Source organism: Canis lupus, chromosome 6, assembly GCF_048164855.1.
Source record: "Canis lupus baileyi chromosome 6, mCanLup2.hap1, whole genome shotgun sequence".
Lineage (NCBI taxonomy): Eukaryota > Metazoa > Chordata > Mammalia > Carnivora > Canidae > Canis > Canis lupus.
Window position 1 is genome coordinate 58,831,248 of NC_132843.1, and position 13,100 is coordinate 58,844,347.

The window sequence follows — 13,100 nt, forward strand, 5'->3', positions numbered from 1 at the left end:
ACCACCCTTTAGCTCCGTTCCTCTACATGCAGTTGCTCCATCTTGTCTGCAGAAAGAAGGGTGACATCTGGGAACTGGCTCATTTGCCATCCCGGCACTTACCCCTGGTTTGTGCCCCATTCGTTCCGAATGCAAAGGTGCTTGTGTACTGGATCCTTCATGTACCCTTCGTAGCAGAGGCATTCCCCTTAGAAGCAGGGTAGGAAGAAGAAACATGAAGCAATTGATTAACATGTCTGTTTGAGAAAATGAATATGAGATGATCAGATTAAATTCTGATTCTAATAGCAGTGGGGATGAAACAATAAACCCCATTATGTCACACATCCCCATCTCTACCGCCCACGTGCACGAACACACCCTCAATCTCTGCATTTTCTACTAACTGCTAAATTTCACTAGTGGAAGAACTTCATGTTTACAAAGAATCCACTGTATGTGTTCTGTAAAAACAAAGGCTGAGAATCTTTCGAGCAAAAGGACTTTTTCAACCTTATTTGCTCAGTGCCTAGTCTACTGCAAGGCAGATATTAGGTGATTGGGAAATGTGTAAAGAGCACATAAGTGACTTATTTCATCATATATTTCTAAGTAGCTTGAAAAGTAGGTATTATTAGCTCTGCTATACTGATAGGGGGAAACCGAGTCTCAGAAAAATTAAGGGATTTGGAGACAGCTTATAAGCAGCAGAGTTAATATTTGAATCTGTGACTACCTGACTCTGGACCTTTATTCCCACCATCCCATGCTGTTAGCTCACAGAACAACTATATATAGTCAGAGGAGGCCACTTACACCTGTTACAGTTTTACAGGAGCTCTGGGTTTTTGGTTTTAAATGAAATGGCTGATGATTTTGGAGCTGTTAAGCAGATGAACCATCCACTATTCTCTATTTGTTTAGGATATTACTATGCTTCATTACCATTAGTTACTCCACTAATATACCAAGGGGTTCTCAACCCTTCTGGAATTGCACACAAAACCATGCATGTGCATACATCTTCCCACGGCAGGATTCCAGAACATTCATCTGATTTACAAGCAACCTTAAGACCTCCAAAGATTAAGAATCATTGCCTGACTTACTACTGATCTTTAAAAAAATTGCTCTTGTTCCCTTATATTAATAATTCCTTAAATAATGTTATGAATCCCTAAACTGAGGAGACCAGTCCCCCTAAAGCACTAGTGTTCACTTGTTCACTGGCTGGTTAATTTGTAGGTAGTCAAAGAACAGGCTGTGACTTCCTATAATCTGTACATAACAAAAGTGGCATGCCCGAAAGAGACAAGGGGCATACAGTTTTTTCATCTTTCTAGGAAGAGACACTTAAAAAAGGATATATATAGAACCATAGCATTGAGAGGTATTTTCTATTTTCAAAGACAAAAGCCAATAAAAATGAAGCAAAGGGGCCCCACAGTTATGAGGGAAGGGACTGGGGAGGTTCTAAAGCAAGTTTTTTGTTAAGATCTAAGCTTAACCATTCCTTTCAAGATGGACCTTTAAACTATTCCCCATCAGAGCCCCACTACCAAAGAATGCTCATTTTCTTCCCTCACTCCTGTTTAACACGAGGTGCTGAGGAGTGGAGTGAAAATGAGCAACTGCTTAGTTTGTAGGGGGCTCAACACAGAGTATGAGGTCAGTACTTTGGCTCCTATATATGACGCTCAGGCTTCCACATGAGCAAGATTCACAGAAGTCTCAAATTTACTGGCTTCAGTGCTGAGCTGTAACTGGGAATAGTCAGGGAGCTAGGGGTGGAACACAGGAAAACAAAGTTTGAAATTAAGTAGATGATAAGAAAACTTTCAGATAAAGGATGTTTCTCTGGGAGAAGGAAAGATAAAGAAGGCAAGTACCAGAGGATCATAAAGAAGAAAATCACTAGGGAGCTGGGCTTCATATTTTACCAATTTCAAGGAATGTAGGGGCTCTAGACTATAAGCTACATAAGGGCAGGAACATAATAGTTTTTCTGCATGAGTAGGGATTTTATACATAGTGTGTAATGGAAAAGTAATTAATTTGCTTAAGATTTTGGCCTAAATTTATAGATAACACCATTAACACCACTCTCAAGATACAGAGATTGAAGGTAATTAATGTGTGCAAGGCACAGACATGCTTCTCCCTTCAGAAGATCATCTCCTGACTGTCCTTGTAGATGTCAGGCATGGGTATGACATTAAAAAACAGGAAGTAACCTCAAGAGGTTGTCAAACCCATCACACCGACTCTTACGAGGATCTTGGCTGGAGCCCTTGCCCTAGAATGAAGGATTGACCAGAAAAGGGAGTCCTTCCACGTTTGGTATCTAATTACCACAAAACATGTAAAAATAAATGCACTGACAGCTCAGAGTTCAAGCATAGCCTGATTTTCCTAATGATGGCAATACGTACCATTTGTAGAGCACATTTACCTTTCTCAAATTGCCTTCAGAGTCATTATCTCCTTATGAGGTTTCATCACTCATAGCTATGTGGGGACACTGCCGACAACAGAGAAAGCTTTCCTCTGAATAATGTCACATGCAGCCCAAAGTCAGAGCAACAGAGACATTTTCAAATGTATCAGGCTAGAGTTTGAGGATATCCAAAATTTGCCTCTCAAATGATCCTCATTTCCGGAACCCACCAAACTTCCCCCTTCTGCATGCCTCCTCAAAACCAGTTTGGCCATCTACACTGAGAGGAGTTCAGACTCAAGGAGGAAAGTTGCTATGGCAACCAAATGCTAAATCTTGACTTTAAGAGGGGTTTCGTGCAAGCACAAGCTCCGACTGTTAGCTGTGAATTTTAAAGACCCCACAAGGGTGTTGGATGCCCTCCTAAGCTAGAAGTGTTACAGTCTCTGCATCTGCTGTGACAGATGGCGGGGAACACATGACGTGCCGACTCTGCGGCGGTGTTCACAGGAATCCAATGGAGAGATGTGTCACGGCCACAGAGAAGTGCCCAACCGGGATGGTGTGTGCCCTGCAGGGGGCATGTAAAGGCAACCATGCTGCCTGACAGGAAGAGCCCACCAGGGGGCGATCTGGAGAGGGCCTGGAGATGACTACCCTTGACTTGTGCTTGGGACCCTGAGGTCAGATGCCTTGAAGGAGCTCGTATGGTGCCCAGGCTCCCTCTCATTTCCCATTCTACAGGTGAAGGGCCGAGGTGCACATCTCATCAGAGGATTAACGAAAGACCTTGAAGCTCAGGCTCCTCAGACATGACCAGGCTGAACTTGACAGAGCCCAAAGCCCCGAGTCACCTATCTTTCAGGTAGCTGTTGGCTTTTATTAAGTGGAATTGGGTGGTATGCTCCACCTAAAAAGGGAAATCTCTGTAAGCCATCTGGACTTGGATAATATCTAACTGCCTGGCCTCCTCCCCATGGAGACATCAGGCAAGAGGCAGGTCCAGAGTCAAAGAGCCCCGCGTGACTCTGGGAGGGCAGACAGAGGGAAATATGCCAAAGTACATCCGGCAGGAAGGTGCTTTAATTGAGCCACAAAAGGGAATTTGGAAAGAGTGGGTAATCCACGTGGCAGAAACAAAATGGGAATGGTGCTACCCTGCCAAATTGGGCTCGAGAGAGAGGCAGTGGCTCAGAGCAAGGAAAGGGGAGGAGGGCTAGATTGAGTCTGGAAAACTGGCCCAAAGCCCCTCACCAGATTTTACATATTTCTCTGTAGTTAGGACTGGCTTCTAGAAAGATCCAGGGTAGAAGAAATTTCTGTGGATGGCAATCTTGGGTGGCAATTAAAATTTGATTTAGCTTGGAAGCCTGTGCTCCTTGCAGACCCCCTGTGCTCCTTGCTACATATCTTGCAAAGGGCAGTGAGGGTCTGTGGCCAGAACTGATGGTGTCTATGAAATCAAGCAGGTGCGTGAAGCCCCCAGAGCTGCCCAACTGGCAGAACAAAGGCCGGAATGGAGGGGTGAGAAAAATTGCTGAAACCAGTTAGCCTGTGTTTCCATCAAAAAACAAGCAAGCGAGCAAACATACAACCATAACAACAACCTTTGGAAGGTGTAGGAAAAGTCAACCTCTGGCTGGATCCGGTCAGGGCAAGCCATTCACCCTTGGGGGTGTGCTGTTAGCCCACCTAGGCTGGAGACACACCCCTGGTCACAAAGTTGGGAGGATCTAGGGAAGAATGTCAGTGTGCAGTTGGCCAAGGGTTTCCAAGCACCGGGCTAACAGTTGGGGGCACATTACGCCCCTCCCAAATAGTGTGTTGCTAGAACGTAGAAGGAAGGCTGTAATGGAAAGCAGATCAGCAAGCTTCCTCCAGCTCTGGTTCTTTTGTAGCCTCCTGACACGTCTTTGGAAGGTCTATGAAGTCAACTCTCTACAAGGGGAGAGGGGTGTAGAGTAGCAGAAGGATGCTTGTTATTTCTCTGCCCTTTTCTTCCTTCTGTGTCTACAGGTGCCATGACAATGATCACAAACTTGTGATTTAAACAACACTAATTTATTATCTTACAGTTCTGTAGGTCAGAGTCTAACATAAGCCTCACTAGCCTAAACACAAGGTGTCTGTAGGGCTACATTCCTTTCCGGAGCCTCAAGGGGAGAATCTGGTTTCCTTGCCTTTTCCACCTTCTGGAAGCCACCCAAATTCCTTACCCCACGCCCCATTCCTCTGGCTTCAAAGCTGCCAGTTGCTGGTGGAGTCCTTCTCATGTCATGTCGTATGACTCTGGCCTCCTCTTCTGCCTCCCTCTTCCTCTTATAAGGACCTCATGATTGCACTGGGCCCCACCTGGTTGATCTAGGATATTTTCCTTATTTTATTTTATTTTATTTTATTTTATTTTATTTTATTTTATTTTATTTTAATTTTTTAAGATTTATTTATTTGAGAGAGTGTGTGCTAGAGTGAGCAGGATGAAGGGCAGAGGGAGAGAAAGAGGATCTCAAACAGACTCCCTGCTGAGGAGGGAGGGAGCTATGTGGGGCTCGATCTGATCTCACCACTCTGAGATCATGACTTGAGCCACAATCAAGAGCAGATGCTTAACTGAGCCACCCAGGAGACCCTACTCTTCTCATTTTAAAGCCAGTTGTTCAGCAACCTTAATTCATCTTTGCCATGTAACATAACTCATTCACAGGTTCAGAGGATGAGGAGGGGAATGTCTTCAGAGGCCCAATATTCTGTCCACCACAGCTGCTACTCTGGAGGACTGCAGGTGATGAGTAAACACAGGCTTAACTTTGGAACACTCTGGAAGGTTGCCTGAGGAGAGCTCTAGGCCCCAGAGGATGCCCCTTTGCAGTGACTGAGCATGTGTGTTTGTGTGTTTGTGCGCGCGTGTGTGAAAGAGTACACACGTGCACTTGCACAGTTCCCCATCTCCATATGGGCAGACCCCTCAGCATGGCTGGGAAAGCACATGTCCCAACACTATGACATTTCCAAGTGAGTTAGCTGGAGGATTGCAAAAATAACGTCGACTTGACTTGCAGCCAATTCCCACACTCAGCTCTTTGGAGAAAGGCTCTAGGATGGAGTGTGGGAGGCGATAAAGTTTCTTACTGATGAGTGTGTGGGTTGACCACATCATCCCATGTGCGGGAAGAAGCAGGGCGGGAAGGGGGAGGGCTTCCATTTCCAGCATTAATGAAAATAAAAGTCTCCACAGCAGCAGGTCTCAGCTGCTCCTCCAAATGAAGATGTTGCACCTTCGCTCTCTGGTGTGGGATTTGGATTCCTCTCTGTGGTCTCCCTCCTGATTTTCCAGTGGGATATTCATTGCCAAAGATACTGGGAGCCACTGGCAGAGGGGGACTTCCCAAAGTCATTTGCGGCAAGAATTAGAAATGATATGTCCAGGAAGACAGAAGAGGCAGGTGATGTGGATAAGCGGGTCACTGTGGATAAGCAGCCGCCCCGTCTCCTGGCTTGGGGAGCTTGCTCAGTATTGATGGCTGCTCACATAGTTTCCAATGACAAATCCGCTGGACCTGACGTGGCTTAGGAAATCAAGAAACCCTTGATAATCCCACATCTTCTCTGACTTCATGATGGATGGAACTCAGACTATGCCTTAGGAAGACATGGGGCTTTGGGAGCATTATGTGCCTTCTTGGGGAATTCACACATTGATCTCAAGCAAGGAGGTCATTTCTCTCGAAGACCCCTCCATGCTCAAAACACCAATCCCTTCTCCCCACATGCACTTGGAAGTGCTTCCTGTTCTTGAAAACCTCAGTAGAACCATCCAAGGCCCTCTGGATATCAGGCTTCTTTCAGAAGTGAGTTTAAGCACTGAGCTTGTCCCAGCATCTCCCAATCCAGGTCAGCAGGAGGTACTGGAGGGGGGACCAGAGAACAGCTTTGCTACATGGAGAGGCCCCTCCTTGGAGATGAGCCCTTTTTCCTTTCTCCTGAGCACACTGGCTTTTGGGCATGGTGCACAGCCCATCTGTTTGATTTGGTGTTTGCCTGACAGCGTGGGAAGAGCAGTAAGTAAGCACAGTCTTAGACATCAGATGCTTAAAATGCTATACTTTCTCTTCCATATGGGGCCCTGGAATCCCTACGATGGGCCCAGGTGAAAACAACTCTTAGACCTAAGAAGGTGAACTTTTGATGTTGCAGCCACCTGTTACTCTCCCAAAGACATAGAGTAACGCATTATAACAGAAGTAAGGCTCTATCTCTTGGAATCAGTCTCTACCAATATCCCTCCACCCCAGCATCTGACGAAAATGCCTCTGTAAGAGTGTGTATACCTGTGTAGTATGTATATGTGTGCACGTGCATGTGTGTATATCTATATGTATATATGCATATGTGTGTACATGTGCAGGTGTGCATATGTATGTATGCATGCACCTATGCATGTGTGTGCATTGTGTGTGTGCATGTGTGTACATTTGTGCAGGGACACAAGGGTGTGTGTATGTGTGTGTGTGGTGACAGAGAAGGGGCTGCACACGAGGTACAGAGAGTTGGAAGAGTTGGCCCCCAACTCGCGACATTTCCCTTGGGGGTCTTAGCTATCATTACACCCCTTCCTTCATTCTAAGGCATCACATTCCTTCTCTGGGAAGGACCTACCTGTGATACTGAATCTACTGGAATCAGGTCTTGATGAAGACTATTGCAGATGAACCCCTTCTACAAGGGGAGTGGACAGCAACCTGGAAGGAGGGGCCCACACTCTTCGGTATTTGGGAGATCACCACACTCTGGAGTGCCCCCCATGCCTGCCGTGTCTCAGTGTGGACCCTCTCAGGGAAGTCTCAGACGTCTGATAACATGATGGCCTAATAACATCTCTCTCCTTTGCCCCAGTAATCTCTCTCCTGGGATTTATCTGAAGAAAATAACTTCAGATGTGCCCTGCTTTTATGTGGAAAGATATTCATTTTGGTAGTATTTGTAAAAATTAAAAATTTAAAGCATCCTAAATGTCAAATAATAGGGAACTATTTAAATGAGCTATGATATGGAGGTACAATGGAATACCAAATAGCCATTAAAATTATGTTATTGAGGATTGTTTAATGGTTCTGAGAAAATTTCATGATAGGATGTGAAGTGAAAAAAATCAAGAAAACACTGCTGGACTTGGTGTGTGTGTAAGTCTCTAAAAATCATGCACAGATAAAAGATCGGAAGGGAGGACATTATGATTTTAAAATGATTTCTCCAGGAGATAGAATTATAGATGATTATCATTTTCTTCTATAAGCTTTCCTAAATTTTCTATAATAAATATGCATAAAAGTCAGTAGCTGACATCCACTGGTGTGATGGCAAATGGATTGTGGAGGTCATCCTGAACTAGTGTTCCTGGGGAACAGAGAAGGGACTATAGATAGGAAAAGTCCAAGGCTTCTGCCCGAAGATGACAGATTTTAAGCCAACATGCTCAGGGGCCCAACCACACACTGGCAGCTAGCATGGTCTAGGCTCCCAAAGGCAATGGAAAAATCAGGAGAGACGGTATGGGTTTCCAGGGGGGGTGATTGCAAGAGGCATGAACTCTGACAGTTACCCGCTGCCCGGTGCTCCTGCCTACCAGTTTCGGGGTCGCATTGGTGTTCACAGGGGTCCAGGAGCCGTCGGGCACAGAGGTCCATGGCCCAGGGCCCACTGGAGTTCTGCTGAGAGAAGAGCACCACTTGAGCTGGGTTCAGCCAGTCACTGGCATCCAGCTGGCTCCCCTCGAGCAGGATGAAGCGGCTCCCTGCAGGAAAGAGAGAGGAGGCATGCCTGTGCGTGCACACACACACACACACACACACATCAACTCAAGACAGAGTAAGGGATGCTTCACAGATTAGCCCAATCCGAGGTCATTACTCTCACCAGCCCTGACTTGTCATGATCCCCCGAGCAAGGGATCAGCAGATGGAGGCTCGGCCACCACTTGGACCTCCTGCTGTCCTTGCTCCAGCCCATCTCTATCAGGGTGGACCTAGGGAATACTGGGACAGAGCAGATCTGTGATGGCCACGGCATGGCTCCATCAGACCCAGACACAGGCATTGGCATTCACCCAAGGAGCAGGGACCTGCTGCCTGGTCCTCATTTGCCATGAAATAGCAGGCCTTCTAATAGCACAGACGGTCCTCACCTATTTTCAGCCTTCTAGCAGCAGAGAGAAGAGACATTAACAAGTCAATTAGGTGCTCTGGGCTTAACAAATTCAGGGTCTCCAGAATCTGTATTATCCCCTCATTATATTGGGGTCCCCCTGGATGAAAGGAAATTATTACTTCAGAGTTCTAGGCTTTTAGCAAGTTACTGCAATTAGGAATTTCTCACCCGAGCATCCCAAACCAAAGCATGGCTTATTCTTAATCACCTCCACTGCTCCACTTAGCTTCTCCCTTTCCCAAAAGCCAGAAATCTCAGTGTCCATCTACTTGCATCCAGCATGCTCTGTATTTTTCTACAAAGACAAGGGCTTATTTTAAAGCAAACAGAAATGAGAAATTGGAGTGGGCATAGAGAAGAGGAGGTAATCTGTTCAATCTTGTGGGGTTTTTTTTTTTAACCTCCTTTCTGGTTTCATCTATGGACAATCCAAATTTGTCCTAAGTCTTACTTATCTGGGTTTATTTTTTTTCCCCACAGGAATAAGTAAAAAGTAACAGTGACCCCTGGCTTCTCTATCTTCCTGGCCCAACACAAAAACTTCCCCTTCAGTGAGGAAGTGAGCTCACCATCAGCGATCAGGTGCTCAGGGACGTGCAGGGTGATTTTGACAACGAGGGGGCAGCTGACGTGGGAGGAGCACACGAGGCCAATCACACAGCTGGTGATGCTGATCAGCGTCAAAGTGGTCTTATTCACAGGACTTCGGGGAGAGCCCACTGGAAGCAAGATACAAGCAAGACACATGGCGGTAAGAATCGTGGCAGTGGGAGGCCAGTCTGGCCTTCTGCTGCCCAACCCAGCAAACAGGGGAGGCAGTGGGCAAACATAGCCCAGGAGAGGAATGTTCCAGCTCATGACCCCAGTGAGCTTCATCCTCATGGAACACCATGTTGGCAGCTAGAGTCAGAGGCGCTTAGCCTACTGGTGGCCCTCTGGGTCAACAGTCAGTTGTGTGCAAGTTCTCTACACTCTTCCTGGGACAGGTTCAAAAAGAAATCATGAAGGAGGGCTTTCTGCCCCTCTACTTGCCTGGCTGAACTCCAGGGATGCTTCCACCACATGGTAGAACTGTCTGCACTTTGCACTGCTTCTCACAGAGGGCACTCTCACAGGCCAGTTCCTTTACTCCCTGGGCTCAAACTACTTCTCGAATCTCTTGAGGAACTTCTCAAGCTCTATGGGTGGGAGTACTACAGCTGACTCTTCTCCTCTAGGGCCCGCAAGGAGGAAGGTTTCCTCTGTATGTGTAGAGGATGTTGTCATGCCTGAAGGGCCCCCTGAGTCCTGCACCGGTCATTGGGGTGAAATTACACATGGCAGCTTAGTGAGCAAATAATGATGCTGAGAAGAAGCTTCCAGGCAGTGCGGACAGGAGTAGGAAGGAAGATTTTCTTGGTGTGCCTCTGTTTGGCTTTGTTTTTTGTGGAGCAGATACAATGGTAGTAACAAGAGGGACCTTTCACATGGAGGCAGAACAGATGTGGGAAAGTAAGAAAGAAGGCAGGTTGCCAACAAAATATACCCTTTGTCATTTTCTGAGGGTCTGGCCTCTGTTGGCATTTATTACTGATAGAAATAAGAGGCATCTGTTATGTCAGACAGTGGACAAAGTGCTTTGCGTACATTATTTTATTTCTGTTACTTGTTTTCTTAGAATAAATCTAGGAGTCTGGACAGTAACTGCCCACTTGACAGGTAAGGAAAATAAGTCTCAAAGAGATTAACCCCACAGTGATAGTTAATACTTATGAAGTGTAATTATGTGTCAGGAGCCAGTGTGCAGGAGTATCTGGCTCATATCATTCAAAGATGACCACAGTCTGATGAGGCGGCTCCCACATAGGGACAATCAGAGAAGCTACAGGGCACATCCAGGATCGAGCAGCTACCAAGGAGCTAGGATCAAGGCAGAGGTCCAGCTGAGGTGGCAGGCCCCAGACAGGCCACCACTCAATCTTTGGACCCAGGGGAGCCTTTGGAACCACTGTTCTCAGGATCGCAGGGAATGTCTGGGTCCATGGGGGCATCCACCCTTTATGGGAGCAGGTTCCCTGAGTGGGCATGCTGGCAGGAGCTGGGATGAGAGACCACAGGGTGGCAGGCAGCCGCTGGATCCTCTGTTCCTTGCTACCTAGAGATATTCTATTCATGTTAGTAGCCTTTCAACATGGGGTCTATTTCCCCGACCCTTACAAATCTCTACCCCTGGCTCAAACCAGGCCTGAGCAGCAGATCTACCACAGGCACTCAAATGAGAAATTGGATTCACCCTTGTCTTCCCATTTCCATCATCTTGTGTCTAAAGTTTCTCTTGCCTCCATTCTCTCTATCCTGTCCCGCTACCTGGCATCGCACACCTCGACTGCAGCACTAGTCATGGGCCCGGTCTCCCTGCCTCAACCTCCCCCACCGTTGCCTACCCTCCATGAGGAGCCCAGAGGCCCCCTTCATGAAGCCGAGCAGACCAGGGAGATGCTCTTGAAAAACCTCCAGTGATGCCAACTGAAGCGTTAGGTCTGAGTCCTCCAGTCAAGGTTTGTGCTGTCTCCCGATCATCCAGCCTTATTTCCTAAGCACACCTCAAACCTGGACTGTACGCTTCATTCTAGTAAACTCTTTACCACTCTCCGACTAGACCATTATCCTTTATGTCTCTGTGACTTTGCACATATCATTTCCTCCTCCGCAGAATGCCATTTTGTCACCTTGTCAGCCTGGTATACACCTACTCTTGAAGTCTTGGCTCCAACAACATCTCCTTGTAAACACTTCCCTGAAACCTTTAAGAGCAGATTCTCACTCATTCCTCGCTGTTCCCCTCACCCGGGTGCACCCTGCTGTTAAAGCTTTTATCACACAGCATTGTCACTGTTTACAGGCACTTGCCGCTGCTCTCATGTGATTGCAGTAACCTGCTACTCATCTTCTTGACTCCCTGGTCCTTCTGTATCATCAACCCATCACCTAACATCTCTACCTGGTTTCAAAATTTCCAGTGGTTCCCCATAACCTACAGAGCCAAGTGCAAACTCACGGCACAGGTGTAATCTTTTGGTGGCTGGCCTGTTATCCAGCCGCATCCCTTCTACCCCAAGTGCTTATGTTCTTACACCTGCCATACTGAACTACTTTTACTTGCTTAAAAATACCATGTTCCTTCAAGGCTTTATATATGCTATTCTCCTTACTAGGATGCCCTTACCCTAGATTCTCCTTTTACAAGAAATTCTATACGTTGTATAAAACCTGGGTCTAATTATTTTCTCCTTCTTTGCCTCCTATTGCTGCCAGGTAGAATGACTTGTTCTGTCTTCTTAGTATTCATTTTACTTTATTTACAATATTAAATTAAGCCTTATCATTGTGCCATGTTTTCATGTTTCTACTTCCAATCACAAAGCCTGACCTATGGCAGGTGAGTTATAAAATTTCTTGCTGGCCTGATTGATGTATTCAGTTCAATTCAACAAACACTTATAAGCTTCTATTATAGGCAAAATCCTTCACTAGGCACTTTGGAAAAATAAATTAGACATGCCCATCCCTAAGAAGCTTACAGTCTAGTTAATAGCAATAAACAGTTGATGTACTAGGAGAGCTTGGTACTTTAAAGGAACAGTTTTATGCTGCAAAGAAACTCATTCTAATTCATTACTATGGATTTTCTTAAACAGGATTTTATTAAAGCAGACACCCTGCTCTGGGTTGGATGGGCCAAGGTCGACTATCTGCTGTATATAAATATGTAAAGAGGATCAAGGGATCCACATTCTCACCTCAGGGATTCTGGGGCATCAGGCGTTAGGCATCAGGGGCCCAGAGCCCCACTGATCTCCTGGGAAAAATGGTGGGAAGGATGTTTGTCCAGACAGTAGCAAAGCTTACGGAAACTGGAACTGAGGAATTAAAAGCCCTGCTTCCATTCTCTGGGAAGAAAGCCCTCAGTGTGGAAGGGACTCAAGTGGAGGTAAGAGAGAGCCAAAATATAAATGTCTTTTTTGGGGCCGCATTGGTTGGTTACTGATTGAGGGAAATGTCATTGCATATAACACAAGGAGCTGCCACTCAAACATCCTCTGCTCAATCTCAAAGGGCTCCTGCCCAATGCGGAGTGCTGTACAAGGCTGAGGTCTGCACTGTGGAGAGGTCTCGGGGCAATGGCAATGGGGACTGCACGTGCTCTGCCAGTCACCAAAAAAGCACATTTTAATATAATTTAATCCTGACAGTAGCCCTGGGTGTGAGGTATTGTTAACACGCTCCATTTATGAAGACACAGGCTCAGAGATGCTGTTGTTCTCATCACACAGCATGTCCAGGGAAGCCTATGGAATGCAGACCCCCTCAGTGACAACAATGCTATCAGCAAGGTCACAGGCAGTGGCATCACATCTGCAACAGCCGTAACCCAAGTAGCACAGTTTTGTGGCTGCATAGCTGGACAACCTGATCTGGGCTGAGGAGAGTGGACGAACTA

General features: G+C 46.4%; 1 protein-coding gene across 5 annotated transcripts in view; it reads right to left on the reverse strand.

The window, feature by feature from the left end:
• ASTN1 (astrotactin 1) overlaps window positions 1-13,100 on the reverse strand; it is a 299,188-nt gene that overhangs the window by 143,204 nt on the left and 142,884 nt on the right. For 4 of the 5 annotated variants that reach the window (XM_072830739.1, XM_072830737.1, XM_072830740.1 and 1 more), the window contains exons 6-8: window positions 9,190-9,339; window positions 8,016-8,207; window positions 103-187 (exon numbers count right to left, since the gene is read on the reverse strand). In XM_072830739.1, coding sequence (XP_072686840.1) covers window positions 103-187; window positions 8,016-8,207; window positions 9,190-9,339 — 427 coding nt within the window. The remainder of the gene's footprint in view (window positions 1-102; window positions 188-8,015; window positions 8,208-9,189; window positions 9,340-13,100) is intronic. The other variant, XM_072830738.1, reaches the window with a different exon arrangement.